The following is a 27,777-nucleotide window of genomic DNA, read 5'->3' as shown; positions in this document are numbered from 1 at the left end:
TAATTCCAGAAAAAAATAGTTTATTAACTACAAGGAATTCATAGGCTGAAAGACGTTCAGTAAGATATATTAAGATAAACAGTAGTCCATACTAAAACAGCTGACGAACCAATAGTAAATGTCCAGTAACATCACAAGATGCAGGAATTAGTTTAAATCTACTATAACTCAGTGAATTCAGGTGATTTGAAATTCTACTTATTAGTTAAAGCGCAACACGGAAAACAAGGTCCCTAACACAGGCAGGGATCATTAAATAAAAGGCACACATTTTTCTTTCTTTTGAAATCATAGGAAAGTAAACACTCAATTCATTAATTTCATCTAGATTCTTCTCCTGAATTGATTGATTTTAAACCGAATCAGTCCCTGAAATGAAACCACTCCCATAGCAGATGTCTTACATTGGTGTCACCACAAACTGTCCATCTCTCCAACCACAAACTGTCCATCTCTCTAACCACAAACTGTCCATCTCTCCAACCACAAACTGTCCATCTCTCCAACCACAAACTGATCACTGAAAACATTCAACAGAACAAACATAAGTGTATCCTACATGGCACCCAGTTCCCTTTATAGTGCACCATTTATTTATTTTATTGGCGCAGCGGTCTAAGGAACTGCATATCAGTGCTAGAGGCATCACTATAGACCCTGGTTCGATTCCAGGCTGTATTACAACCAGCTGTGATTGGGAGTTACATATGGCGGTGCACAATTGGCCCAGTGTCGTCCGGGTTAGGGTAAGGCAGGGGTAGGCCGTCATTCTAAATAAGATCTGTTCTTAACTAACTTGCCTAGTTAAATAAAAGGTTATAGTGGACTATATAGGGAATAATTTGCCATTTGGAACAGACACACTAAAGCCTGCCATATTCTGGCTATTGGTTGTGAATGAGGTCAATAAGATTTAGAGTATTAGGGTACGTTCAGGAAGGTGCCAAGTTCTGAACATTGCAGACAGGATTGTCTTGTGCCCAGCTAACAGAATCTCTTTCCATCTTAACCTTCTGTAACATCACACCCCACTGAACACAGCCCTGGGGTAAGCCTGTAGATATCTAGGAAGTCTGTATAAAACCACCCTAGGCACAGAAGACAGTGGGAACCACAGCAGCCAAGGCAGAATATGAGCACCACCAAGAGGTGACTTCTATAATCAACCTGAATCTGAAAACGGTAGTAAAGGCCATGCTAAACTAGATGCAGCTCAATGACTCCTCCTCTGGCTCCCTCCGCTGTTGCCTTATATCCAGGACATATTCAAACTGAAAACAACCAGAACTAACATGGCTGTGTAACATTCCGTACATCTGAGTTAAAACTAAGCCTTGATTCACATTCTGGGGTCAGAGTATTAACAGGTGGATGATAGCAACATACGTAAAGGAATCAACCCACAAGTGTAGTGGTGGTTGAAACTGATTTTCCACAATAAACAGTGGCATCCTCTCCTCGTCTCCTTCACTGATCTGGAAGTGGAAAATCCCCAGGTAGGTTTCTGCCATATTGCTTTAACTTATATCTAGTTGTTTTCAGATCCGTGCAGGTGAAGGAGAGCTAAGGAGACAAAACCCCTGTAGACTATTGAGATCCACCAGGTGTTTTACGATGTAGCTTTTACATGACCAGCCTGGACACAGCTATAGCTAACAAACAGCAGTCATACTAATAGAGAAACACTTTGCCTAAAACCAGTCTCAGGTAGTCCCTCCCTGTTTAAGGTTTCCTTCTTTCGTTTGATGCTTAGTGAATATGACCCAGATGTAGGGTCTATATACACTGTTCAAAAAAATTAAGGGAACACTTAAACAACACAATGTAACTCCAAGTCAATCACACTTCTGTGAAATCAAACTGTCCACTTAGGAAGCAACACTGATTGACAATACATTTCACATGCTGTTGTGCAAATGGAATAGACAACAGGTGGAGATTATAGGCAATTAGCAAGACACCCCCAATAAAGGAGTGGTTCTGCAGGTGGTGACCACAGACCACTTCTCAGTTCCTATGCTTCCTGGCTGATGTTTTGGTCACTTTTGAATGCTGGCGGTGCTTTCACTCTAGTGGTAGCATGAGACGGAGTCTACAACCCACACAAGTGGCTCAGGTAGTGCAGCTCATCCAGGATGGCACATCAATGCGAGCTGTGGCAAGAAGGTTTGCTGTGTCTGTCAGCGTAGTGTCCAGAGCATGGAGGCGCTACCAGGAGACAGGCCAGTACATCAGGAGACGTGGAGGAGGCCGTAGGAGGGCAATAACCCAGCAGCAGGACCGCTACCTCCGCCTTTGTGCAAGGAGGAGCAGGAGGAGCACTGCCAGAGCCCTGCAAAATGACCTCCAGCAGGCCACAAATGTGCATGTGTCTGCTCAAACGGTCAGAAACAGACTCCATGAGGGTGGTATGAGGGCCCGACGTCCACAGGTGGGGGTTGTGCCTACAGCCCAACACCGTGCAGGACGTTTGGCATTTGCCAGAGAACACCAAGATTGGCAAATTCGCCACTGGCGCCCTGTGCTCTTCACAGATTAAATCAGGTTCACACTGAGCACATGTGACAGACGTGACAGAGTCTGGAGACGCCGTAGGAGAACGTTCTGCTGCCTGCAACATCCTCCAGCATAACCGGTTTGGCGGTGGGTCAGTCATGATGTGGGGTGGCATTTCTTTGGGGGGCCGCACAGCCCTCCATGTGCTCGCCAGAGGTAGCCTGACTGCCATTAGGTACCGAGATGAGATCCTCAGACCCCTTGTGAGATCATATGCTGGTGCGGTTGGCCCTGGGTTCCTCCTAATGCAAGACAATGCTCGACCTCATGTGTCTGGAGTGTGTCAGCAGTTCCTGCAAGAGGAAGGCATTGATGCTATGGACTGGCCCGCCCGTTCCCCAGACCTGAATCCAATTGAGCACATCTGGGACATCATGTCTCGCTCCATCCACCAACGCCACGTTGCACCACAGACTGTCCAGGAGTTGGCGGATGCTTTAGTCCAGGTCTGGGAGGAGATCCCTCAGGAGACCATCCGCCACCTCATCAGGAGCATGCCCAGGCGTTGTAGGGAGGTCATACAGGCACGTGGAGGCCACACACACTACTGAGCCTCATTTTGACATCCAAATCCAGACATCCATGGGTTGATAAATGTGATTTCCATTGATAATTGTGTGATTTTGTTGTCAGCACATTCAACTATGTAAAGAAAAAAGTATTTAATAAGAATATTTCATTCATTCAGATCTAGGATGTGTTATTGTAGTGTTTTTTGAGCAGTGTATTAACCCATAGCCATGGAACATAAACAGCCCACTGACAGATTCTGCTTTATCTTTGTCTCAACGTACCTTTCCCTGTGAAGTGACACGGTCAATGACAGCATCAAATTCACGCAGAAATAGCTCAACTTGTGTAGCAAATTTGTGTTTCTAAACAGTGAATGTTGTGCCATTATACAACAGTGTATATAACAGTGTATACAACAGTGTATATAACAAAAATATCACCGGTATATAGAGTCACATTCACTTCAATTCTGCCATCATCTACTTACTGTAATATACATATTTTACCCTTAAAATCAATACACTTGCAATTAAACATGCTATTAGATATAAGATAAAGTTTAAATTATAATCTTGAATTATACTTGGGCAAGAACAATAATAACCAAATCTATTTTTCCTATTCAAATTTCAGTTACTGGGTATATTCACAAAATACTATAGTTGTGTGTATACACGTTTATATATCAATGTGCATGTGCGCGTCTGTGCCGTGCAGCTTACATATTATAATTGCCGTTCATTCACAGCTTTTTCCTAAATAAAAAGTATTTCAGCACATCTGAAGAGATAAGACAACATGGAGAAAACCCCAGGTATTTTTGGAACATTTCATTCCTTAATACAAGTGACTGGTCATAAAACAGGGGGTGTAGGAAAACTGGTCTTCAAGAGCAACTGGGTCGGCTGGCTTTCATTGGAACAGAACTTCAATGACTGTATTTATCAAATGACTCCTCCAACATCTCCAAACTAAGGAGGTGCATTTCAACCCAAACTATTTAAATACTGTAAATAGTATAAATGTAACAACCACAGACTCAGTGTAGGACGAGGCTATTGGAAAAAATGTAACTGAGCTAGAGAATGAAAATCATCTTCAAACTTCCACATCAGCCCTGTGAAACTCAATCTCAGTCAGTACCGAAAGAACAAGGCAATAAAAACAAGAATAAAGTCAATTCTGAACAATAAAAATACTTCACATTGACTTATTGCAACAGAGAGTATTGAGTATTCATGTACTTAAACCTTTCATAAAACGACCTAAATTAAAAATCTAAACAACATCGTACAGAGATAATACATGTTAACTTTAGATGCCTTACAAACCCTAAAACCAGGTAGAAAACACCCCTTACTGCACACCTCTAAACATGTGTTTTGTGTGTGTTTTTATATATGCAACGTCTGCTGTGTTTAGATCTTGCTGCGTCGTTTCCCTTTGGCTTTCTTTGGAGCCTGGACCTGTCGGCTCTTCCTCCTCAAAGCTCTCTGGTCAATCACTGGTGGATGCTCCTCTTCCTCCACCTCTTCCTCAGCCAAGCTCTTCTTTACAGCCCCCTCTTCCTCCTCTGTCGTTCTAGCTTCCTCCTCCTCTTCCTCCGTGACCTCCGGCTGCTCTGTGCCCTGCTCCTCGGGCTCCATGACCACTCTGCTCAGTCTCTTAGATTTATGTTTAGGCACCGCCGCTTGGCCACTGCCTCTCCTCCAAAGGACCTTACCGTCACCACCCTCGTCTGAGCTCTCACTCTCTCCCTCCTCTTTCTCATCCTCTGTGGTTGTAACATTCTCCATCTCTTCTACCTCTTTCTTTTCGTCTCCTTTGACCTCTTCTCTTGCCTCCTCCTCTCCTTCTTCCTCTGTGAGAGGCTGGTTCTCTCCTTCCTCCGGAGGCTGGTAGGACAGGCCTGCTACCCCTACCTGGACCACTGTTTCCTGGCTACTGCTGTCCACTGTGATGGCTGCCTCCATGGATTTCTCCTCTTCCTTCACTGCTTTCTCCGCCCCCTCCTTTTCTCCCTCTACCTCCTCTCCTTCCATGGGTGTAGCTGCGGCCTCCTCTGGAGGTTCGCCTGCGTCCTCAATCACCTCCCCAGAGAGGGAGAGCTCTGCTGGGGCTGGCTCTGCAGGCGGAGGGGACTTCTCTGTAGCAGAGGCTGGTTCTTCTAACAGGAGAGGAGCCTCCTTCTCCACCACAGCTTCCGTCTCAGCCAATTCCTCTGATGCCACAAGAGCTGCATCTACGGTGTCCTGCAGAGGACAAAGAGAAAAAAGTAGTGGCGAAAAACATATTCCTCAATTCCCTTTCTAACACATACTGTAGAAACATGTCCACAGTACAAATAGGAACTTTCCAACATCGAAAGGATCCTATTGTCTCATCTGTGAACCCCTTTCTCCAATAATGGCCCCATCTCACACATTCCAACTGAGGCATTGAAACACATACTTTAGCCTCAATGGAATCTTCCTCCTTCGTATCCTGCTCTTCTATTTCCACATCTTCCTCTGTCGTTCTGTTCTCCAGCACAGCATCAGGCTCCTGTGTGGCAACCTCTTCCTCCTCTCCCTGGTCATCAGTCAGTTCTCCTTTGACCTCAGCCTCCTGAGGATAGAAAAGCCACAACCAATGGTCAACGCCTCCTTTTCCTGATTAACCATACACTCTGTATGTAATGGCACTCTACTCACTATGAAGTGCACTATTTTTGACCAGGGCCCATAAGGAACAGGGTGCAATTTATTGCGCAACAAGTGCGAAATACGCTATGATAGTGGCTGGTTATTCGCTAACAACAACCATAGTAACATAAAACAACAAAGACAAGCAACCCAGAACAGCCAAATGAACTGTTGTTTCCTAATGATGTATTCATCTTAATCACGTCCGTCATCCTCTCACCTGAGCTTTGGCCTCCTCTATAGGGGACAGAGCAGCCTCTGCTTCTCCAGTCTCTGTCTCATCCCCCCCGCTTCCTTCCTCCTCCTCTCCCTCTACAGCTGTAGTGGTGGGCTCTGCCTCCTCCAATCTGAACACACAGTAAACCAGAGGTATTATGATTTTCAGCCAATGGGAAGCTGTCATACATACATTTCATTAATACTTTGATGGATGTTGCTATTTCATTGAGACTCCTTGTCTAACCTGTTCATCTTCAGAGGCTGGCTCTCCTCCTCAGAGTCTTCCATCTCTTCTCTGCCACGCTTTTTAGGTCCACTACTCCAGGTATGTGTTGACACTGGTGTGCCCTCCAGGGCTAGAGAGTAACCATTTTCATTCCAATGTGTATTCACACAAAAAGACAGCATTTGATGTACTCAGAAACACCAAAATCTTTCTCATAGTTATTTATTTCAGGACTCAAGACTTCTCTGAGCTACTTACCTTCTATTAACTGGAGGGGCTTATTCAGCACCAAAACATCCTCCTAAAAAACAAGACCATATTAAATCCTCATTACTTGATTATATTGTCCCTACACAACTTAAATCTGACGTTTGAGGATATTCTTAAACTATAAACAACAAATACATCCACATAGCTCTTCAGGAGGCGAGAGACTAAGGAAACCCAACAGAATGGAGAGAGAAAAAAATGTAAAGAAAGACAAACAAGAACAAAGTTGGATAGATGAGACAGAGAGAGAGAGAGACAGAGAGAGACAGAGACAGAGACGTACGGTGATGTCCAGACAGCTGTCTGAGCCCTCTTCCATGTTGATGTCTGTGCTGTCCAGAGAGGCTGCTTGGTGATCTCCATTAGCCTTCACCACGGGAAGCACCACTTTATGGGAATCAGCACAACAATCAGAAGGCAATTACCAGTCATAGTTACCAGTCATGTGAGAGTCTGGCCACTGTGTCTGACATCACCAAGACCCTACAGCACAGCTAATCGGGACTGCTATCATCCTGCTAAGGTCCAGATGGATCAGTTAGGTCACAGAACGTTAGAAATGTTATGAATTGAGCTGCCGTCGCGTTTCCTATTCTTCATGACAGACAATCATATAGGTTCTACTTAACACATTTCTATCTGAAGGTACTGTAAACATCACATCCTCCTTGACAGGCCATTGGGTGTTAGATCTCCTGCTACTGTATCCGTACCCTTCAGTGTTTTGATCTTGTTGGCCACTCTCTCTCTCTGGTAGGGTCCTCCCACTCCCTCTACCACCCACAGCAGGTCCTGGTCAGCTGGGTACCGACACAGATACTGGCCACACACTGCAGGTCAGGGAGAGATGGTACACTTTGATTGACCGATTTATTTATTTAGGGGCTGCAAAGTTGTACAGTTATAGAGTACAGTAGAGAGGGGCAGAGAGAGAGAGAGAGAGAGAGAGAGAGAGAGAGAGAGAGAGAGAGAGCAAACTACTACTAACCTTCACACACACACAAACACAGCGAGAGCCTATACAGTTCTTCAATAACTCACAATACCAAAAACTATAACTAGAAGGTGTCAATTCGGCTACTCAAAACATCAAGTGCATACTCCAAAAAGCAGCATCAAAAGCACATTTGAGAAAACCAAAAAATTGCAAAAGAAACAAAAAACTAAAATGTTTCTGAAATATGGTTTTATAACGAATGTAAAACAATTAGAAAACACCTGAGACAAATGTGAAACATAAGCAGCAAAACAACCCAGGGCTAAGCTATGAATATTTACACTGAAACGCAATAAATTGATTTATACAAACAAGACACGATGAAATTGAAAACACAATTGACCAAAATCAGTTCTGGGACGTGTGGAACATTTTAAGCACGACAAAGCCACAATAATTAAACATACAAGATGAAGGAATTTGGAAAACTTATTTTGATAATCTATACAAAATCATCCCACAAAAAAACAGAACCGATTAGAAATTCAATTTTTTTTTTTACATCCTTGAATCAGTCATTAAAAACAACCAAAATCCATTAGATTACCCAATAACCCAACAAGAACTAAATGAAAAGCTCATATCTATAAAATCAAAGAAGGCTTGTGGTCGAGATAACAGCAGAAATGAAATGCTGAAGAACAGCACAACTGAGTTGTAAAATGCTGCGCTTAAACTGTTCAACATATTAACCTGTCTGCTTTCCTGATATCTGGAACCAGGGGCTCATCTCCCCTATCCACAAAAGTGGAGACAAATCAGACCCCAATAATTACAAGGAAATTTGTGTAAACAGCAACTTGGGAAAGGTTTTCTGTAGCATTTTGAACTCAAGAATTCAAAACTTCCATTAAGAAAAAAAGGTAATAAGTAAAATGTAAAATTGGCTTTCTCCCCAACCACCGCACTACTGACCACATATACACCTTACACTCATTAATAAACACCACCGCACTACTGACCACCTTACACTCATTAATAAACACCACCGCACTACTGACCACCTTACACTCATTAATAAACACCACCGCACTACTGACCACCTTACACTCATTAATAAACACCACCTCACTACTGACCACATATACACCTTACACTCATTAATAAACACCACCGCACTACTGACCACCTTACACTCATTAATAAACACCACCACACTACTGACCACCTTACACTCATTAATAAACACCACCTCACTACTGACCACATATACACCTTACACTCATTAATAAACACCACCGCACTACTGACCACCTTACACTCATTAATAAACACCACCTCACTACTGACCACATATACACCTTACACTCATTAATAAACACCACCTCACTACTGACCACATATACACCTTACACTCATTAATAAACACCACCTCACTACTGACCACATATACACCTTACACTCATTAATAAACACCTCACTACTGACCACATATACACCTTACACTCATTAATAAACACCACCGCACTACTGACCACATATACACCTTACAGTCATTAATAAACACCTCACTACTGACCACATATACACCTTACACTCATTAATAAACACCTCACTACTGACCACATATACACCTTACACTCATTAATAAACACCTCACTACTGACCACATATACACCTTACACTCATTAATAAACACCTCACTACTGACCACATATACACCTTACACTCATTAATAAACACCACAACACTACTGACCACATATACACCTTACACTCATTAATAAACACCTCACTACTGACCACATATACACCTTACACTCATTAATAAACACCTCACAACTGACCACATATACACCTTACACTCATTAATAAACACCACCTCACTACTGACCATATATACACAAACAAATTAATAAACACCACCTCACAACTGACCACAACTGACCTCATTAATAAACACCACCTCACTACTGACCATATATAGACACACTCACTAATAAACACCACCTCACTACTGACCATATATAGACACACTAATTATTAAACACCACCTCAGGGGGCGGCAGGGTAGCCTAGTGGTTAGAGTGTTGGACTAGTAACCGGAAGGTTGCAAGTTCAAACCCCCGAGCTGACAAGGTCAATCTGTCGTTCTGCCACTGAACAGGCAGTTCCTAGGCCGTCATCGAAAATAAGAATTTGTTCTTAACTGACTTGCCTGGTTAAATAAAGGTACAATTAAATAAAAACTACTGAACATATACACACACACTAATTAATACACACCACCTCACTACTGACCACAGAAGCCTTGCGAAAGCATTCGGCCCCCTTGAACTTTGCGACCTTTTGCCACATTTCAGGCTTCAAACATAAAGATATAAAACTGTATTTTTTTGTGAAGAATCAACATCAAGTGGGACACAATCATGAAGTGGAACGACATTTATTGGATATTTCAAACTTTTTTAACAAATCAAAAACTGAAAAATTGGGCGTGCAAAATTATTCAGCCCCCTTAAGTTAATACTTTGTAGCGCCACCTTTTGCTGCGATTACAGCTGTAAGTCGCTTGGGGTATGTCTCTATCAGTTTTGCACATCGAGAGACTGACATTTTTTCCCATTCCTCCTTGCAAAACAGCTCGAGTTCAGTGAGGTTGGATGGAGAGCATTTGTGAACAGCAGTTTTCAGTTCTTTCCACAGATTCTCAATTGGATTCAGGTCTGGACTTTGACTTGGCCATTCTAACACCAGGATATGTTTATTTTTGAACCATTCCATTGTAGATTTTGCTTTATGTTTTGTATCATTGTCTTGTTGGAAGACAAATCTCCGTCCCAGTCTCAGGTCTTTTGCAGACTCCATCAGGTTTTCTTCCAGAATGGTCCTGTATTTGGCTCCATCCATCTTCCCATCAATTTTAACCATCTTCCCTGTCCCTGCTGAAGAAAAGCAGGCCCAAACCATGATGCTGCCACCACCATGTTTGACAGTGGGGATGGTGTGTTCAGCTGTGTTGCTTTTACGCCAAACATAACGTTTTGCATTGTTGCCAAAAAGTTCAATTTTGGGTTCATCTGACCAGAGCACCTTCTTCCACATGTTTGGTGTGTCTCCCAGGTGGCTTGTGGCAAACTTTAAACAACACTTTTTATGGATATCTTTAAGAAATGGCTTTCTTCTTGCCACTCTTCCATAAAGGCCAGATTTGTGCAATATACGACTGATTGTTGTCCTATGGACAGAGTCTCCCACCTCAGCTGTAGATCTCTGCAGTTCATCCAGAGTGATCATGGGCCTCTTGGCTGCATCTCTGATCAGTCTTCTCCTTGTATGAGCTGAAAGTTGAGGGACGGCCAGGTCTTGGTAGATTTGTCTGATACTCCTTCCATTTCAATATTATCGCTTGCACAGTGCTCCTTGGGATGTTTAAAGCTTGGGAAATCTTTTTGTATCCAAATCCGGCTTTAAACTTCTTCACAACAGTATCTCGGACCTGGTGTGTTCCTTGTTCTTCATGATGCTCTCTGCGCTTTTAACGGACCTCTGAGACTATCACAGTGCAGGTGCATTTATACGGAGACTTGATTACACACAGGTGGATTGTATTTATCATCATTAGTCATTTAGGTCAACATTGGATCATTCAGAGATCCTCACTGAACTTCTGGAGAGAGTTTGCTGCACTGAAAGTAAAGGGGCTGAATAATTTTGCATGCCTAATTTTTCAGTTTTTGATTTGTTAAAAAAGTTTGAAATATCCAATAAATGTCGTTCCACTTCATGATTGTGTCCCACTTGTTGTTGATTCTTCACAAAAAAATACAGTTTTATATCTTTATGTTTGAAGCCTGAAATGTGGCAAAAGGTCGCAAAGTTCAAGGGGGCCGAATACTTTCGCAAGGCACTGTACACCTAACACTAATTAATAAACACCACCTCACTACTGACCACATATATACACACTAATTAATAAACACCACCTCACTACTGACCATATATACACACACACACAAATTAATAAACACCACCTCACTACTGACCATATATACACACACTAATTAATAAACACCACCTCACTACTGACCATATATACACACTAATTAATAAAACACCACCTCACTACTGACCATATATACACACTAATTAATAAAACACCACCGCACTACTGAACATATATACACACAAATGAATAAACAAGTCCACCCCCCAAAAAACAAGGCAAAATCTTTAATTGCTTTATTGACTTTAAAAAAAACATTTGATTCTATTTGGTACGAAGGGCTATTCTACAAAATTCTACAAAGTGGGCTTGGTGGTCAGGTGTATGTATGTACACAGAAAACAAGTATGCAATAAAAATCAAAAACCAAAGAACAGAATTATTTTCACAACGTCGAGGTGTGAGACAAGGCTAAATTTGAGTCCAAATCTTTTCAACATGTATATCAATGAATTAGCAGACATGTTGGTCCAGTCTCCAGCCCCAGGACTCACACTATTTGACACAGAGGTAAAATGCCTGCTATATGCTGATGATTTGGTACTTCTATCACCAACCAAAGAAGGTCTTCAACAGAACCTTAACATTCTAGAGCAATATTGCCATAAATTGGGCCCTGGCAGTAAATAAAAAAACGAAATGAAAATCATGATTTTCCTGAAAAAAAACAGGATGTCAGAAACATAAATATAAATTTGTCCTGAACAACAATAATTGAACACACAAAATATTACTCGTACCTTGGTCTGACCATATCTGCATCGGAGACTTTAATATGGCAGTGAATGCATTCAAAGAAAAAGCAGACAGCGCATTGTACGCAATAAAAATGAAATTATTCAAAATCAACATCCAGATTAGAATGTGGACCAAAATATGTGACAGTGTAATCCTACCAATAGCTCTTTACGGAAGTGAGGTTTGGGGGCCACTCAATAAACTGGACTTTACAATGTGGGACAAACATCCAACTGAATCCCTACATGCAGAATTCTGTCTGAAAATTCTACAAGTCCAGAGAAATACACCAACTAATGCGTGTCGGGCAGAACTGGGCCTCTTTCCAGTGGTAATGAAAATACAGAAAATATCAATTTTTTGGGCTACATCTAAATTCAAGTCCAAATTCAAGTCTGCAATTTAAAAGCACTTCAAACCCAAACTGATCCACAAAGAATTTGAAAACATCCCTGATTTTGATAAACTCCCATATCAACTGGGTGAAATACCACAGCGTGCCATCACAGCAGCAAGATTTATGACCTGTTGTCACAAGAAAAGGGCAACCAGTGAAGAACAAACACCATTGTAAATACAACCCATATTTATGTTTGTTTATTTTCCATTTTGTACATTTTGTAATCATTTGCACGTCGTTACAACACTGTATACATACACAAACGACATCTGTAATGTCTTTATTCTTTTGGAACTTCTATGAGTGTAATGTTTACTGTTCATTTCACTTTTGTATATTATTCTACTTCACTTGCTTTGGCAATGTTAACACATGTTTCCCATGCCAATAAAACCCATTGAATTGAATAGATAGACTACTACCACTAACCTTTATACATGGTTAGAGAGAGAGGGTACTTCAGGCCGAGCTGGTCATCTTTGAAAGAGTCCACAAAGTCCTCCAGCATCTGCAGACCATGACTGTTTCCACGATGACACTTCCTGACAAAGATGGAGTCCATAACAGGCAGCTGGTAGCGTTGGGTCACAAAGCCATTACACAAGCTGTCTGGAGAGAGAGGAAGAGATTCTGTTAATTCATGTCTTGAAAGTAGAGGTTGACCGATTAATTGGAATGGCTGAATAATTAGGGCCGATTTCAAGTTTTCATAACAATCGGAAATCGGTATTTTTGGACACAGATTTTGCAGATTTTTTTTTTACGCCTTTATTTAATCTTTATTTAACGAGGCAAGTCAGTTAAGAACACATTCTTATTTTCAATGACGGCCTAGCAACGGTGGTTTAACTGCCTTGTTCAGGGGCAGAACGACAGAGGATCCAATCTTGCAACCTTACAGTTAACTAGTCCAACACAATAACGACCGTTGCACTCCACAGGGAGACTGACTGCCTGTTACGCGAATGCAGTAAGCCAAGGTAAGTTGCTAGCTCGCATTCAATTTCTTATAAAAAACAATCAATCATAATGACTAGTTCATTACACATGGTTGATGATATTACTAGTTATTATCTAGCGTGTCCTGCGTTGCGTATAATCTGACTAGGCATACAAGCATACAAGTATCTAAGTATCTGACTGAGCGGTGGTAGGCAGAAGCAAGCGCGAAACATTCATTCAAACAGCACTTTCGTGCGTTTTGCCAGCAGCTCTTCATTGTACATCATGCATTGCGCTGTTTATGACTTCAAGCCTATCAACTCCCGAGATGAGGCTGGTGTAAACGAAGTGAAATGGCTAGTTAGTTAGCGCGCGCTAATAGTGTTTCAAACGTCACTCGCTCTGAGCCTTGGGGTGGTTGTTTCCCTTGCTCTGCATGGGTAACGCTGCTTCGAGGGTGGCCGTTGTCGTTGTGTTCCTGGTTCGAGCCCAGGGAGGAGCGAGGAGAGGGACAGAAGCTATACTGTTACACTGGCAATACTAAATTGCCTATAAGAACATCCAATAGTCAAAAGTTAATGAAATACAAATGGTATAGAGAGAAATAGTCCTATAATTCCTATAATAACCTCAACCTAAAACTTCTTACCTGGGAATATTGAAGACTCATGTTAAAAGGAACCACCAGCTTTCATATGTTCTCATGTTCTGAGCAAGGAACTGAAACGTTAGCTTTCTTACATTGCACATATTGCACTTTTACTTTCTTCTCCAACACTTTGTTTTTACATTATTTAAACCAAATTGAACATGTTTCATTATTTATTTGAGGCTAAATAGATTTTATTGGTGTATCATATTAAGTTAAAATAAGTGTTAATTCAGTATTGTTGTAATTGTCATTATTACAAATAAATTAAACAATTAAAAATCAGCCTATTAAATCGGTATCGGCTTTTTTGGTCCTCCAATATCCGGTATCGGTGTTGAAAAATCATAAATCGGTCAACCTCTACTTGAAAGTACGCTATAATTGATTGAGACATGATTGACTAATGCTATGTATAAAGTCTGTCATTATAGTAATCATCTTCAGGAGGTTCAGGGTCACGGACAGCCTTGTGTAAGTTAAGGGTACTGTCCAGTGCCAACTCTCCAGCTAACTTCACCTATCAAATAAGACCAGTATGGTTTGAAACCAAAGATGACCGCTACCAGTGACAGTTTGACCAGACAAAAACCTTTGGGTTTGACAGAGTAGAAACCGACAGCGTGTCCATCCTTCCAAAGGAGCTTGGCGAAGTGGTTCTGTCCGTGGCACAGGAAGGGCACCTCAGGTTTGTCCATCTCACCCACGCGGTACACGATACGGTTCAGAACGTACAGGACGAGCCGCTCACCAAGACTCCTCACCTGGGACACACACATAGATAAAGACTGTCACTTAATGAAATGTTAAGGTAACACACACAACACATGCAGAGGTTGAGATTCTGTTCAAAACAATGTCATTATGCATTTCATTGGGTTGATAAACATGCCAGGTTAGTTTGTGTCTGTGTGCTCTCAGTCATGTTGTTGTAGGATCCTGTGTGTCCCTCATATCCCATCAGACTGAGCCTCTCCTCACACCAGATAGACAAACCCAATATCCTACCTCTACAGAGTCAGTTTGTGACACCTTGTGTTTGTGTGTTTCAATGTGCTAGCTTTATGTTTCTCGATGTGTCAACTCAACAATCATCTCGTGTTGTATGTATTGCAGTTTGTGAACCTTGAGGAGGCCAGATCTGGAGGGGTCGGAGGTTCTGAGGATGTCCTCTACAGACCACCACTGACCCGCCAGAAACAAAGCTACCGCTGGAGAGAGAGAGACAGAGAATTAGAGTTAGATGAGTATGACATCTGGTTAGAATCCAAACGTGTCTCTGTAAAATATAAACCCCCAGACATTATGAAACTTTTCGATCTGATGTGTGTAAGCTTATAGCTTTAAATAAAATAGCTTACATCCATCTATGTGGTGGAAACGACCAGCTTACACTGTGACTGTATCAACGGACAGACAAGAGGCTAGAGACTTGTTCTGTGCTGAGGGAGGGATGTACCTGTGAGCTGGTCCTCTGGGGCGAACAGGGCCAGAATCTTATGCTTCAGGTCTCCTCCATAGATGGGAACAAAACCAACGTTACACAGACTGATACAGATCTGAGGGAGAGCCAGAGAGACATGGGGTTAGAGTCAAATAAACCAACCATGCATTTAGTACTGTAGGTGTGTTTGTGTGACTACCATTCTGTGGCTGGTCAGGGTAAAGCTCTCGGCCTTGTCGGGGATGATGTATCGTAGCTGCGTCATGTAGCCCTCTGCTGCCTGCTCCTCCTCCTCATGTCTCACTGATCCCAACACGTCCACAGGGAACTCCATCCCTACAGGGCAGGGGTCACATGTCAGTGGTCAGTGTCACTCAACATGCCAAACAAAATACACAAGTCTATCACATGTCTATCACTAACACACAGGGAATGATTCCTTTTGCACAAGCAAAACTTGGTACCTGTATTCTGTTTTCCTCTAGGCCCAATGCCTTGTCCTCATCATACCCAAAATAAACCCAATCAATCCAAATGGAATCACACAATGTCCAATCAGACAAGGACTGCACAATAAAAATAAAAAAAACATGCTTTTCTGACGTTACTATGAAAATCAACACTTCAGTGACACTTCCAATGCTGCCCTCCCTGGAAGAAACAAACTGACTTATAGAACACCTATGGGTGTCTTAAATTCACGGTGAGCCAGAGTGTGTTCAGAGCTTGGTTAGATTGTCCCGTTTGTAATGTCAGAGCAGCTCTTGGAGCATTGGGTTCATCTGAGCATTTTGACCTCATAACGACAGTCAAGCACCCAAGCTAAGTGGCTAAAAGTTGGCTAGCTTACTAGCATTTCCAGACACAAATGAGAAAACACCTCACTCTGACCATTTTACTCACCCTAGCAGAGCTAGACGGGAGGTTATGTTATTTAGAGCATTGGTGACCAACTGTGCTGCTGACTGACGTTTTGGAAACGTTTACTGCCACCGGTCATATTCAGGGTACTGCACATTTGTAAATGCATCTATTATTCTGAGCTCTGGCACACTCAGATGAGAGTGCTCTGAAAATCAGAGTAGATAGCCAGAGTGAATTTACAAACGCACCCTACATATAAAACCCTCAACATGGACTACAAATAGGACATGCCACTTCCATCCGTGGTCCTCCGTAGCTCAGTCGGTAGAGCACGGCACTTGTGGGTTGGATACCCGGGACCACCCATTGTAAAAATGTATGCACGCATGACTGTAAGTAAGTCACTTTGGATAAAAGCGTCTGCTAAATGTCATATGCAGTGTATTCGGAACCTATTCAGACCGTGATTTTATCCACATTTTTCTTCTAAAAATGTATTAAAATGGTTTTTCCCCCCCTCAATCTACACACAATACCCCGTAATGACAAAGCAAACACATGGTTTGTAGACATTTTTGCAAATGTATTAAAAATAAACTGAAATATCACATTATATAAGTATTCAGACCCTTTACTCAGTACTTTGTTGAAGCACCTTTGGCAGTGATTACAGCCTCGAGTCTTCTTGGGTATGAGGATACAAACTTGGCAAACCTGTATTTGGGGGGTTTCTCCCATTCTTCTCTACAAATCCTTTCAAGCTCTGTCAGGTTAGATGGGGAGCATTGCTGCACAGCTATTTTCAGGTCTCTCCAGAGATGTTAGATTGGGTTCAAGTCTGGGCTCTGGCTGGGCCACTCAAGGACATTCAGAAACTTTTCCCGAAGCCACTCCTGCATTCTCTTCGATGTGTGTTTAGGGTCGGTGTCCTGTTGGAAGGTGAACCTTTGCCCCAGTCTAAGGTCCTGAGCTCGCTGGAGCAGGTTTTCAATGTCTCTGTACTTTGCTCTGTTCATCTTTGCCTCGATCCTGACTAGTCTCTGAGTCGCTGCTGCTGTAAAACATACCCACAGCATGATGATGCCACCACCATGCATCACTGTAGGGATGGTGCCAGGTTTCTTCCAGACCTGACACTTGGCATTCAGGCCAAAGAGTTCAATCTTGGTTTCATCAGAACAGAGAATAATGTTTCTCATTGTCAGAGTCCTTTAGGTGCCTCTTGGCAAACTCCAAGCAGGACTGCCTTTTAATTATGTTTTTATTTTTTATAAAAAAGGTACTCCTCCCCACATCTGTGCCTCAAAACAATCCTGTCTCTGAGCTCTACGGACAATTCTTTCGACCTCATGGCTTGGTTTTTGCTCTGGCATGCACTATCAACTGTGGGACCTTATATAGACAGGTGTGTGCCTTTCCAAATCATGTCCAATCAATTGAATTTACCACAGGTGGACTCCAATCAATTTGTAGAAACATCTCAACGATGATCAAATGGAAAAGACCGGGCTCTGGCTAGGCTACTCAAGGACATTCAGAGACTTGTCCCAAAGCCACTCGTGTTGTCTTGGCAGTGTGCTTAGGGTCGTTGTCATGTTGGAAGGTGAACCTTCACCCCAGTCTGAGGTCCTGAGCGCTCTGGAGCAGGTTTTCATCAAGGATCTCTCTGTACTTTGCTCCATTGATCTTTCCCTCGATCCTGACTAGTCTATTCCTCCAGGGGGTTAGAGATGGGGCCTGGTGGGTTAGAAAGCAGACTAACTGCTTCTCGCTCTCTGAATGAGTCTCCAAACCGGCAGTTGGGGAGGATTAAAATTAGAGAGAAGACTTGACTATCTACTGCCAATGTGCCCTTAAGCAAGTGTTGCTCTGCGGCTCACCCAGTGCGCTGTGTATGTGACAGGAGCTAGAATATGGGACGTTGGTGGTAACCATAGTAATAGATAAATGTTCTCTCGGAAAACAGATCTTTTGGATGTTACTGTGCTTCATGACATTACTGTGTAAACGTTAGTTACTTTGGGTGAGTGTCTTTTTCCCTATAGGCCGACTTGAGGCAGCCTTGAGCCCCCACTACCTTTCTAGGGCCTTAATAAAATCTGCGATGCGGAGAACGTGGACGGAATCATGCAATACAGACATTAAAATGGAATTCAACAATTTTCCTAATTTCATTGAACTTAGTAGGGAATCAACTAAAAGTATTTAAAATTACATGTTGAATGATTCTGTACACTATAGTCTTGTTTTGTCACAAACTGAAATTAGACAAATCAGAATTTTAGCAACCAGGAAATGACGGAGCGATATCTGCATAGTGCATCTAACTACAAAAAGTAGCCTATGCTTACCTGTCAGAATGATAGGATTATTTGCATCAGTCCAATGGGTATTTGTTTTGCAAATTCTACCATCACCTGTGCACTACAAAAACACTGCTAAACTACAGCCTTTTGCTGGTGCACACCGGAATTAAAATGGGTACTACACACAGACCTCAAAATTGGTTTCCTGATGTGGTTTAAAGGGATAAGTCTGTATTTTGGGTAATTCTCTACTTACCCAGAGTCAGACGGACTCATGGATACCATTTTTATGTCTCATCATGCAGTTTGAAGGAAGTTAAAAAAAAGGTAGCATATTGTTATCTTAGCTGGAAGTCTGTGGGTATCTACTAGCCAGCTCCCCTCAAAAGCAGGGAAAAAGACCTAACTACTAAAAAGCTGGGTGGTTAGCACTTGGTACTCACGGGTATTCTTTACAAGTATATATGAAATTAGAATATTTTGATTATAGTTGTTGGAAAAACATTTATTTTTGGAACTATTTTCTCAGAACTAAGCATTTCATTAATGCAATGTGATAGCTGGCACAAGGATAGGCTGTGCGCGAGTGTCAACATAGCTGGACAGTTTTGAATGAGTTTGCTAGATATCAAGTAAGCAAAGTTTGAGAGGAATACATCAATGATAAACCCCACAGAAGAAGAGTTAAGACTGCCATTGGTTATCCAAAGCAATATTTTTAACCTTGCAGCCGTGACTTTCAAACTTCAAGATTTCCACCGATCTAATGTCCATTGCTTGTGTTTCTTGGCCCAAGCAAGTCTCTTCTTACTTTGGTGTCCTTTAGTAGTGGTTTCTTTGCACATTTCGACCATGGCCTGATTCACGCAGTCTCCTCTAAACAGTTGATGTTGAGATGTGTCTGTTACTTGAACTCTGTGAAGCATTTATTTGGGCTGCAATTTCTGAGGCTGGTAACTCTGCAGCAGAGTTAACGCTGGGTCTTCCTTTCTAGTGGCGGTCCTCATGAGAGCCAGTTTCAGCTCGATGGTTTTTGCGACTGCACTTGAAGTTTAAAGTTCTTGACATTTTCCAGATTAAGACATGAAGGTCAGTCAAAGTAATGATGGACTGTCATTTCTCTTTGCTTATTTGAGCTGTTCTTGCCATAATATTGACTTGGTCTTTTATCAAATAGGGTTATCTTCTGTATACAACCCTTACCTTGTCACAACATCAACTGATTGGCTCAAACGCATTTTAGGAAATAAATTCCACAAATTAACAAGGCACACCTGTTAATTGAAATGCATTCCAGGTGACTACCTCACGAAGCTGGTTGAGAGAATGTCAAGAGTGTGCAAAGCTGTCAAGGCAAAGGGTGGCTATTTGAAGAATCTCAAATATATTTAGATTTATTTAACACTTTTTGGGTTACTACATGATTCTGTGTGTGTTATTTCATAGTTGATGTCTTCACTATTATTCCACAATGTAGAAAATAGTCAAATTAAAGAAAAACCCTTGAATGAGTTGGTGTGTCTAAACTTTTGACTGGTACTGGAACTCAGTAAAATCTTTGAAATTGTTGCGTTTATATTTTTATTCAGTGAAGTTTGCTCAGAGTTTTTTTTTTTACCCAGAGACTATTATGAGAGTATAAAATTGACACGCCAAGATGGGATGTTTCCTGCGGGATATAGCAGTCCCATCAATGGGCATTCAATGCACACCAGCACAAAGTGCAATGGGGGAAAGATGATAATATAACATTATCTGATGATTGAATTGTAGCTAGCTTTTCTCATGATAATATGTGATAGCCTGTCCACAAGAAAATGTACAGGCCTATCATCCGTTACATCCTTCTGAATGCACCCCTCAAATCCTAAGAATAGCAGGAGTACAACAAAATGACTAACAATGCTCTAAAAACTATGCTCTGTTCTTTTTTCATTATTCAAAATTGAGCGGTGCCATTATTTGTCTTTATTCAGCTTCATTCAACTACTTTCCTAAATAATTGTACAATTTCCACATGCTTGAGAAACGAATAAATTGACTTGACTTAGTGTTAGCTATGTAATAGATAACAGCATGCCACTAAAACAGAACAGCTATTATGACCTTCAAGTGTGTTCTTTGTTTATTTCAAATGAATAAACATTTCCTGGTCCCCTTTTCTTTTATTTCTCACACAGGTTGAGATGGGAGACGTGCCTGCTGTGGACAGTCCACAAGGAAGGGACTCCATGTCTGCTGGAGTAAAAATCACATTCAGAACCAGAAGAGGACAAAATCAGCCTCAGCCATTGCTGATAAGTACTCAAAATATGCCATCAATGTTCTGGTTTACACTTGTTGTCATGGGATGCAATCCTTGGCCTATCTAGACAGATATTCATGAGTCTGGTCAACATGTTCTGTCATATTGGGATGGTAATGCAATCATTGGCCTGTCCAGACATCTATACTAACAAAATGACAGGTAGCCTAATTGCCACTCCAGGATAGTTTGCTTGAGGGGGGGGGGGGGGGGGGGTCTTTGGGGGATGGTGTTTCCTTTCAAGTGATTTTAAGAGCGAAAACCAGAAGAAAAAAAAACTGGGGGAAACAGATACCTGGAAAAACAAAAGTGAGGACGAATTTTGGAAAAAATGAAAGGGAATCAGGGAAAAAAAAGAAGAACCTTCCCTGCAGCTAGCTAGCTGTCTAGCTCTGCACTCTATCCCCCAAGCTCTTTTCTTCATCAGAATCATTTGGTTGCAACCAGTTTGAGCTGGCATGTGTCACTACTGCCTACTGCCTTGGAGGGCTCAGCGCCCCGCCTATATGATCCAAGTTCGAGGTAAACATGTCGATCTTGCACAAGCACACACAAACAACCCAACACCACATCAGAAACACCAAACAACCCCACACTCACTCTCTCTGAACAGCGCCCCACCCACAGAACATTACCATGGCATTCCAGCCTGGAAATTCCAGACCTTTGCTGTATGTTCAGTTAGGGCAGGTTAACACCCCGGCCTGTGGTCCACTAGAACAGGGTGGAGGAGGGGTGTTAAAACCTGCCGTGTGTTCCTTTAGGTGTCCCCATGCTTCACATCTGACACAGTTTGTGCATATATTATGATGCCACTGATATTTCTGTTCATTTTGATCTCCGGTAAGGATATTTGTCATTTGTCTTCGGCTGTTCGTGCACACTATTTTTTCCCAAGGCAAACCAAAATGTTGGTACCTGAAGTCTAATCCTCTTCATCAAATCAAAGTGTATTTGTCACGTGCGCCGAATACAACAGGTGTAGACCTTACAGTGAAATGCTTACTTACAGGCTCTAATCAATGGTGTGGGAAAAAAAGGTATGTGTGTGTGTGTGTGTGTGTAGGTAAGTAAAGAAATAAAACAGTTGACATTTGAAAAAAAAGTCGCAAGGCTATATACAGACACCTGTTAGTCAGGCTTATTGAGGTAGTATGTACATGTAGGTATCGTTAAAGTGACTATGTATATATGATGAACAGAGAGTAGCATAAGCGTAAAAAGAGGGGTTGGCAGGTGGTGGGACACAATGCAGATAGCTCGGTTAGCCAATGTGCGGGAGCACTGGTTGGTCGGCCCAATTGAGGTAATATGTACATGAATGTATAGTTAAAGTTACTATGCATATTTGATAAAGAGAGAGTAGCAGCAGCTTAAGAGAGGGGTTGGGGGGGTACACATGCAAATAGTCCAGGTAGCCATTTGGTTACCTGCTCAGGAGTCTTATGGCTTGGGGGTAAAAACTGTTGAGAAGCCTTTTTGTCCTATACTTGGCACACCGGTACCGCTTGCCATGCGGTAGTAGAGAGAACAGTCTATGACTGGGGTGACTATGGTCTTTGACAATTTTTAGGGCCTTCCTCTGACACCGCCTGGTATAGAGGTCCTGGATGGCAGGCAGCTTTGCCCCAGTGATGTACTGGGCCGTACGCACTACCCTCTGAAGTGCCTTGCGATCGGAGGCCGAGCAATTGACGTACCAGGCAGTGATGCAACCGGTCAGGATGCTCTCGATGTTGCAGCTGTAGAACCTTTTGAGGATCTCAGGACCCATGCCAAATCTTTTTAGTTTCCTGTGGGGGAATAGGCTTTGTTCGGCCCTCTTCACGACTGTCTCGTTCATTGGTCAACAGTACTTCCATGAAGTGAGTGTTTGTCGTCATTCAACGATAGATGACTGCAAATGTTTTCACTTGAGAAATACTGCACCAAACATCTTATTTCGAAGTCAAATTGCACGACTGAGCTCCTTGGCAAAAACCTCAAAACTGTCATGAATAGTCGGAATGAATTATCTTAGATTAATTTCTACTATTTTGAGGAAGTATATACAGGCTACAACGTCTCAAGACAGACAAACCGTACTACTGTGTGTTTTTTTCAAGCTAAGGTCTTTTAAGGGTGTATACGTTCGGTTCAGTAACAGAGTTGGGCTTGGCACCAGCCGAACCAAAACATGCAGAAGCCTTTAGGCCAGGGTGGCGGTGTGGTGTTAACACCTGCCCTGCTGACATTTTGTGTTGCTCCTGGTTTCTACCATGTTACACACTACTGTCACACCAGCAAAATGGGAGTTAGGCAGAGTTTATATCCCTCTTGTTAACTATAGTAGGTTCTTCTTTTCTCAATAGGTTGAGGAAAACCTACCGTTGTTCTTGTATGGAGCTGGACGCCAAAATGGGGAAGAACTGTGTGTAAGTGATTGTATGCAGTGTAGTATGTGAACTCATATGAGACTTTCATCTTCATATCAGCAGAGACCAAAATAACACCACACTAATAACACAAAAACAGCCAATCCAAATTGGCCATCAGGAACATCCAAATAGAAAAAAGCTCAGAGTATGCCTATCAAATGCACAAACTGTAAATACGTTGCCTTCGGAAAGTATTCAGACCCCTTGACTGTTTGTTACGTTACAGCCTAATTCTAAAATTGATGAAATGAACAAAAAACATCCTCTGCAATCCACACACAACACCCCATAATAACAAAGCAAAAACAGGTTGAGAAATGTTATGCAAATGTATAAAAAATGCTAAATCTGAAATACCTTATTTACATAAGTATTCAGACCCTTTGATATGAGACACGAAATTGAGCTCAGGTGCATTCTGTTCCCATTGATCATCCTTGAGATGTTACTACAACTTGATCGGAGTCCATCTGTGTTAACTTAAATTGGACATGATTTGGAAAGGCACACCTGTCTATATAAAAAGGTCCCACAGTTGACAGTGCATGTCAGAGCAAAATCCAAGCCATGAGGTGGAAGGAATTGTTCATAGAGCTCCAAGAGAGGATTGTGTTGAGGCACAGATCTGGGGACAGGCTTCCAGCATTCTTAAATGGAAGAAATGTGTAAACACCAAGACTCTTCGTAGAGCTGGAAGCCCAGCCAAACTGATCAATCAGGGGAAAAGGGCCTTGGTCAGGGAGGTGACCAACAACCCGATGGTCAACACTCTGACAGCACTCTAGAGTTCCCCTGTGGAGATGGGAGAACCTTCCAGGAGGACAACAATCTCTTGAACACTCTACCAAATAAGGCCTTTATGGTAGTGGCCACTCCTCAGTAAAAGCCACACGACAGCCCGCTTGGAGTTTGCCAAAAGGAACCTAAAGGACACTCAGACCATGAGAAACAAGATTCTGTGGTCAAACTGAAACCAAAATTGAACTGTTTGGCCTGAATGCCCAGCATCACATCTGAAGGAAACCTGGAACCATCCCTACGGTGAAGCATGGGTGGCAGCATCATGCTGTGGGGATGTTTTTCAGTGGCAGTGACTGGGAGACTCGTCAGGATCGAGGCAAAGATGAATGGAGCAAAGTACAGAGAGATCCTTTATGAAAACCTGCTCCAGAGCGCTCAGGACCTGACTGGGGCAAAGGTTCACCTTCCAACAGGACAATGACCCACAGCAACGACAACACAGGAGTGGCTTCACGACAAGCTTCCTAATGTCCTTGAGTGGCTCAGCCAGAGCCCGGACTTGAACCTGATCGAACATCTCTGAAGAGACCCGAAAAAAGCTGTGCAGTAACGCTCCTCATCCAACCTGACAGAGCTTGAGCGGATCTGCAGAGAAGAATGGGAGAAACTCCCCAAATACAGGTGTGCCAAGCTTTTAGCATTCTACCCAAGAAGACTTGAGGCTGTAATCACTGCCAAATGTGCTTCAACAAAGTACTGAGTAAAGGGTCTGAATACTTAAGTTTATTTTTATATATATATATATATATATATATATATATAACACATTTGCAAACATTTCTAAAAACCTGTTTTTGCTTTGTCATTATGGGGTAGTGTGTGTAGATTGATGAGAAAAACTTTAATCAATTTTAAAATAAGGCTGTAACCTAACAAAATGTGTGTGGGGGGGGAATCAGGGGGTCAGAATACTTTCCGAAGGCACTGTACCCGCTGCAGTTAACCCTTGGCTTGCACTACGTGTGTGTCCGGCTGTACATGCGTGTGTGCGCGCATGTAGCATACAGTTGAAGTCGGAAGTTTACATACCTTTGCCAAATACATTTAAACTCAGTTTTTCACAATTCCTGACATTTAATCCTAGTAAAAATTCCCTGTTTTAGGTCAGTTAGGATCATCACTTTATTTTAATAATGTGAAATGTTAGAATATTTGTAGAGAGAATTATTTATTTCAGCTTTTATTTCTTTCATCACATTCCCAGTGGGTCAGAAGTTTACATACACTCAATTAGCATTTGATAGCATTGCCTTCAAATTGTTTAACTTGGGCCAAACGTTTTGGGTAGCCTTCCACAAGCTGCCCACAATAAATTGGGTGAATTTTGGCCCATTCCTCCTGACAGAGCTGGTGTAACTGAGTCAGGTTTGTAGGCTGTGGTGTCCCATGGTGTTTATACTTGCATACTATTGTTTGTACAGATGAATGTGGTACCTTCAGGCGTTTGGAAATAGACCTTGAAATATATCCACAGCTACACCTTCAATTGACTCAAATTATGTGAATTAGCCTATCAGAAGCTTCTAAAGCCATGACATCATTTTTTGGCATTTTCAAAGCTGTTTAAAAGGCACACTCAACTTAGTGTATGTAAACTTCTGACCCACTGGAATTGTGATACAGTGAATTATAAGTGAAATAATCTGACTGTAAACAATTGTTGGAAAAATTACTTGTCATGCACAAAGTAGATGCCCCAACCGTCTTGGCAAAGCTATAGTTTGTTAACAAGAAATTTGTGGAGTGGTTGAAAAACAAGTTAATGACTCCAACCAAAGTGTATGTAAACGTCCCGACATCAGCTGTACATTACCTAATGATGGTAATAGGGGTAGTGCAGGAAACAGACACCCAATCGGGCCTCAGAGCTGGCTCCTAGGTACGTATACAATGTGTGATGTCACAGCAGATGTAGGATTACCCACCACGCACAAACAGTAAATAGTGTGTGTGTGCACTCAGACAGGCAAATGTGGAGGTGCAAAATCAAGGAGCAATTTAGCTTGTTTCAATATACACACATATACAGAGTTATAGAATAAAATATGCTTGCTGTTACATAATGGATTGCTTTCCATACATATTCTCACACACCCCTTCTCTGGGAGATAGATAGCTGATAACCGTGTGTTTTCAATCATGTTTTTTTATTTAATATTTATTTAACCGTCATGTCTGACGAAGCGTAATATTCTTCATCCAAACCTTTACCCTCTACTCCCCCGCTGGTCTCCCCTCTACCCCACATACAGCCTCCTCTGGCTGGGTAGTGGTAGGGCCAGCTCAACCCCACATACAGCATGCTCTTCTGGCTGGGTTGTGGTAGGGCCAGCTCAACCCTATGGGTCTTCCCTCCCACCCATAGAGACTCTGGGCTATACGTTAAAATATTACATAGATATAAGCAACATATTCTGACCGCCAGTAGACAGGTTTGATTTAAACAGGACATTCACTGCCTACCTCATGTCAGAGAAGCATGATGGCCCCATCTGCCGTCACAAACCCAAACACCAGCGACGTGGAAGGCACATCGCTTTTGGAAACCCACAAAAACATTCAGTCTTTCCACCTCTCTCAGTCTTCACAGACAAATAACCAAACAATACTACCTGTACCCGGGGGGGGGGGGGGGGGGGGGGGGGATATTGCTACACCACTGTAACCTACTGTGAACTACCGCAAACAGTGCAACGAAGTAAACAATATATTAATATCAAGAAATAAGATGGTCTTGTCGAGGTCCTTGTTAAATAAATGTTTTAAAAAGTCGAACCTAATAATGCACAAACACATCAACTGTACGATCTCTAATAAAGTAGGTTACATGTGCAAGAGTAGGAGGGGGCGTGGCGGTATAGGGCATACTCAGCAAAAACTTGCCACTACATATATCGAAGTTCATCAAGCAAACACTATGCGAAATGCAATATTGCCTAGTAACCCAGGTGAAGTGAACAATAACGTTGTATAAAATGTTAAGAGATTCCTCATTCCCCACAGCACACCTCACCCTGATACTCAAGACTTCATTCCCAAATTCCTGACCGTGCTCTTGGATGCCGCGGCTAGTGAAAACACAGGCCCTATCCAAACATATTTGACCGAACAAATGTTTAACAGAAACAACACCTACATGTATATAAAAGAGAATGTAAGCCGTTCTTAGCGAGCCTTCCTGTAATCCTGTCCAAAGTGATGCTTACTCATCAGCAGGGCCGAACCAGCGCCAGCACCGAACATCCATCCCACGCAGCGTGTTTCAGGGCTCCAAGCACTCCGGCAAGCTCCAATATAAAACACACTGTGCACGTGAAATGATAGGAAACTCACCTAATCCTGCTGATGACACGTAGGCTGTTTCTTTGACTTCTTTTGGATAACTATAGGTTTTATTTCTTGAATGTTTTGAAAAGCACACAAGCCTCCGTTGCTAGCTTGTCCTCCTAGCCTGTTAACACTGCGTACGCTCTCAGTGGTGTGTGCATTGCCTGCTGGGAC

At 42.2% G+C, this 27,777-nt stretch overlaps 1 protein-coding gene across 1 annotated transcript; it reads right to left on the bottom strand.

The window, feature by feature from the left end:
• LOC139422772 (soluble lamin-associated protein of 75 kDa-like) lies at positions 1 to 27,777 on the bottom strand. Its single transcript, XM_071174105.1, has 13 exons — positions 27,610 to 27,777; positions 15,783 to 15,919; positions 15,599 to 15,698; positions 15,265 to 15,350; positions 14,732 to 14,903; positions 12,978 to 13,157; positions 7,182 to 7,298; positions 6,752 to 6,855; positions 6,457 to 6,499; positions 6,217 to 6,328; positions 5,974 to 6,100; positions 5,521 to 5,676; positions 1 to 5,321 (listed from the first exon to the last, which is right to left on the bottom strand). The coding sequence occupies exons 2-13, from the start codon at positions 15,915 to 15,917 to the stop codon at positions 4,488 to 4,490; spliced, it is 2,166 nt and encodes a 721-aa protein (XP_071030206.1). The 5' UTR covers positions 15,918 to 15,919; positions 27,610 to 27,777; the 3' UTR covers positions 1 to 4,487.

The sequence above is a fragment of the Oncorhynchus clarkii genome, chromosome 12 (assembly GCF_045791955.1).
Source record: "Oncorhynchus clarkii lewisi isolate Uvic-CL-2024 chromosome 12, UVic_Ocla_1.0, whole genome shotgun sequence".
Taxonomy (NCBI): domain Eukaryota; kingdom Metazoa; phylum Chordata; class Actinopteri; order Salmoniformes; family Salmonidae; genus Oncorhynchus; species Oncorhynchus clarkii.
The sequence above is the reverse complement of the archived record's forward strand: the minus strand, read 5'-3'. Positions and strand labels throughout refer to the sequence as shown.

What these genes read in the sequence shown, in the direction of transcription:
- LOC139422772 (XM_071174105.1), bottom strand. Translation starts at nt 15,917, where the DNA reads ATGGAGTTCCCTGTGGACGTGTTGGGATCAGTGAGACATGAGGAGGAG. An exon ending in CCAGATCTGGCCTCCTCAAG is followed by an intron (nt 14,904 to 15,264) that starts GTTCACAAACTG and finishes TGTGTGTCCCAG; the next exon opens with GTGAGGAGTCTTGGTGAGCG. An exon ending in AAGATTCCATTGAGGCTAAA is followed by an intron (nt 5,322 to 5,520) that starts GTATGTGTTTCA and finishes TGTCCTCTGCAG; the next exon opens with GACACCGTAGATGCAGCTCT.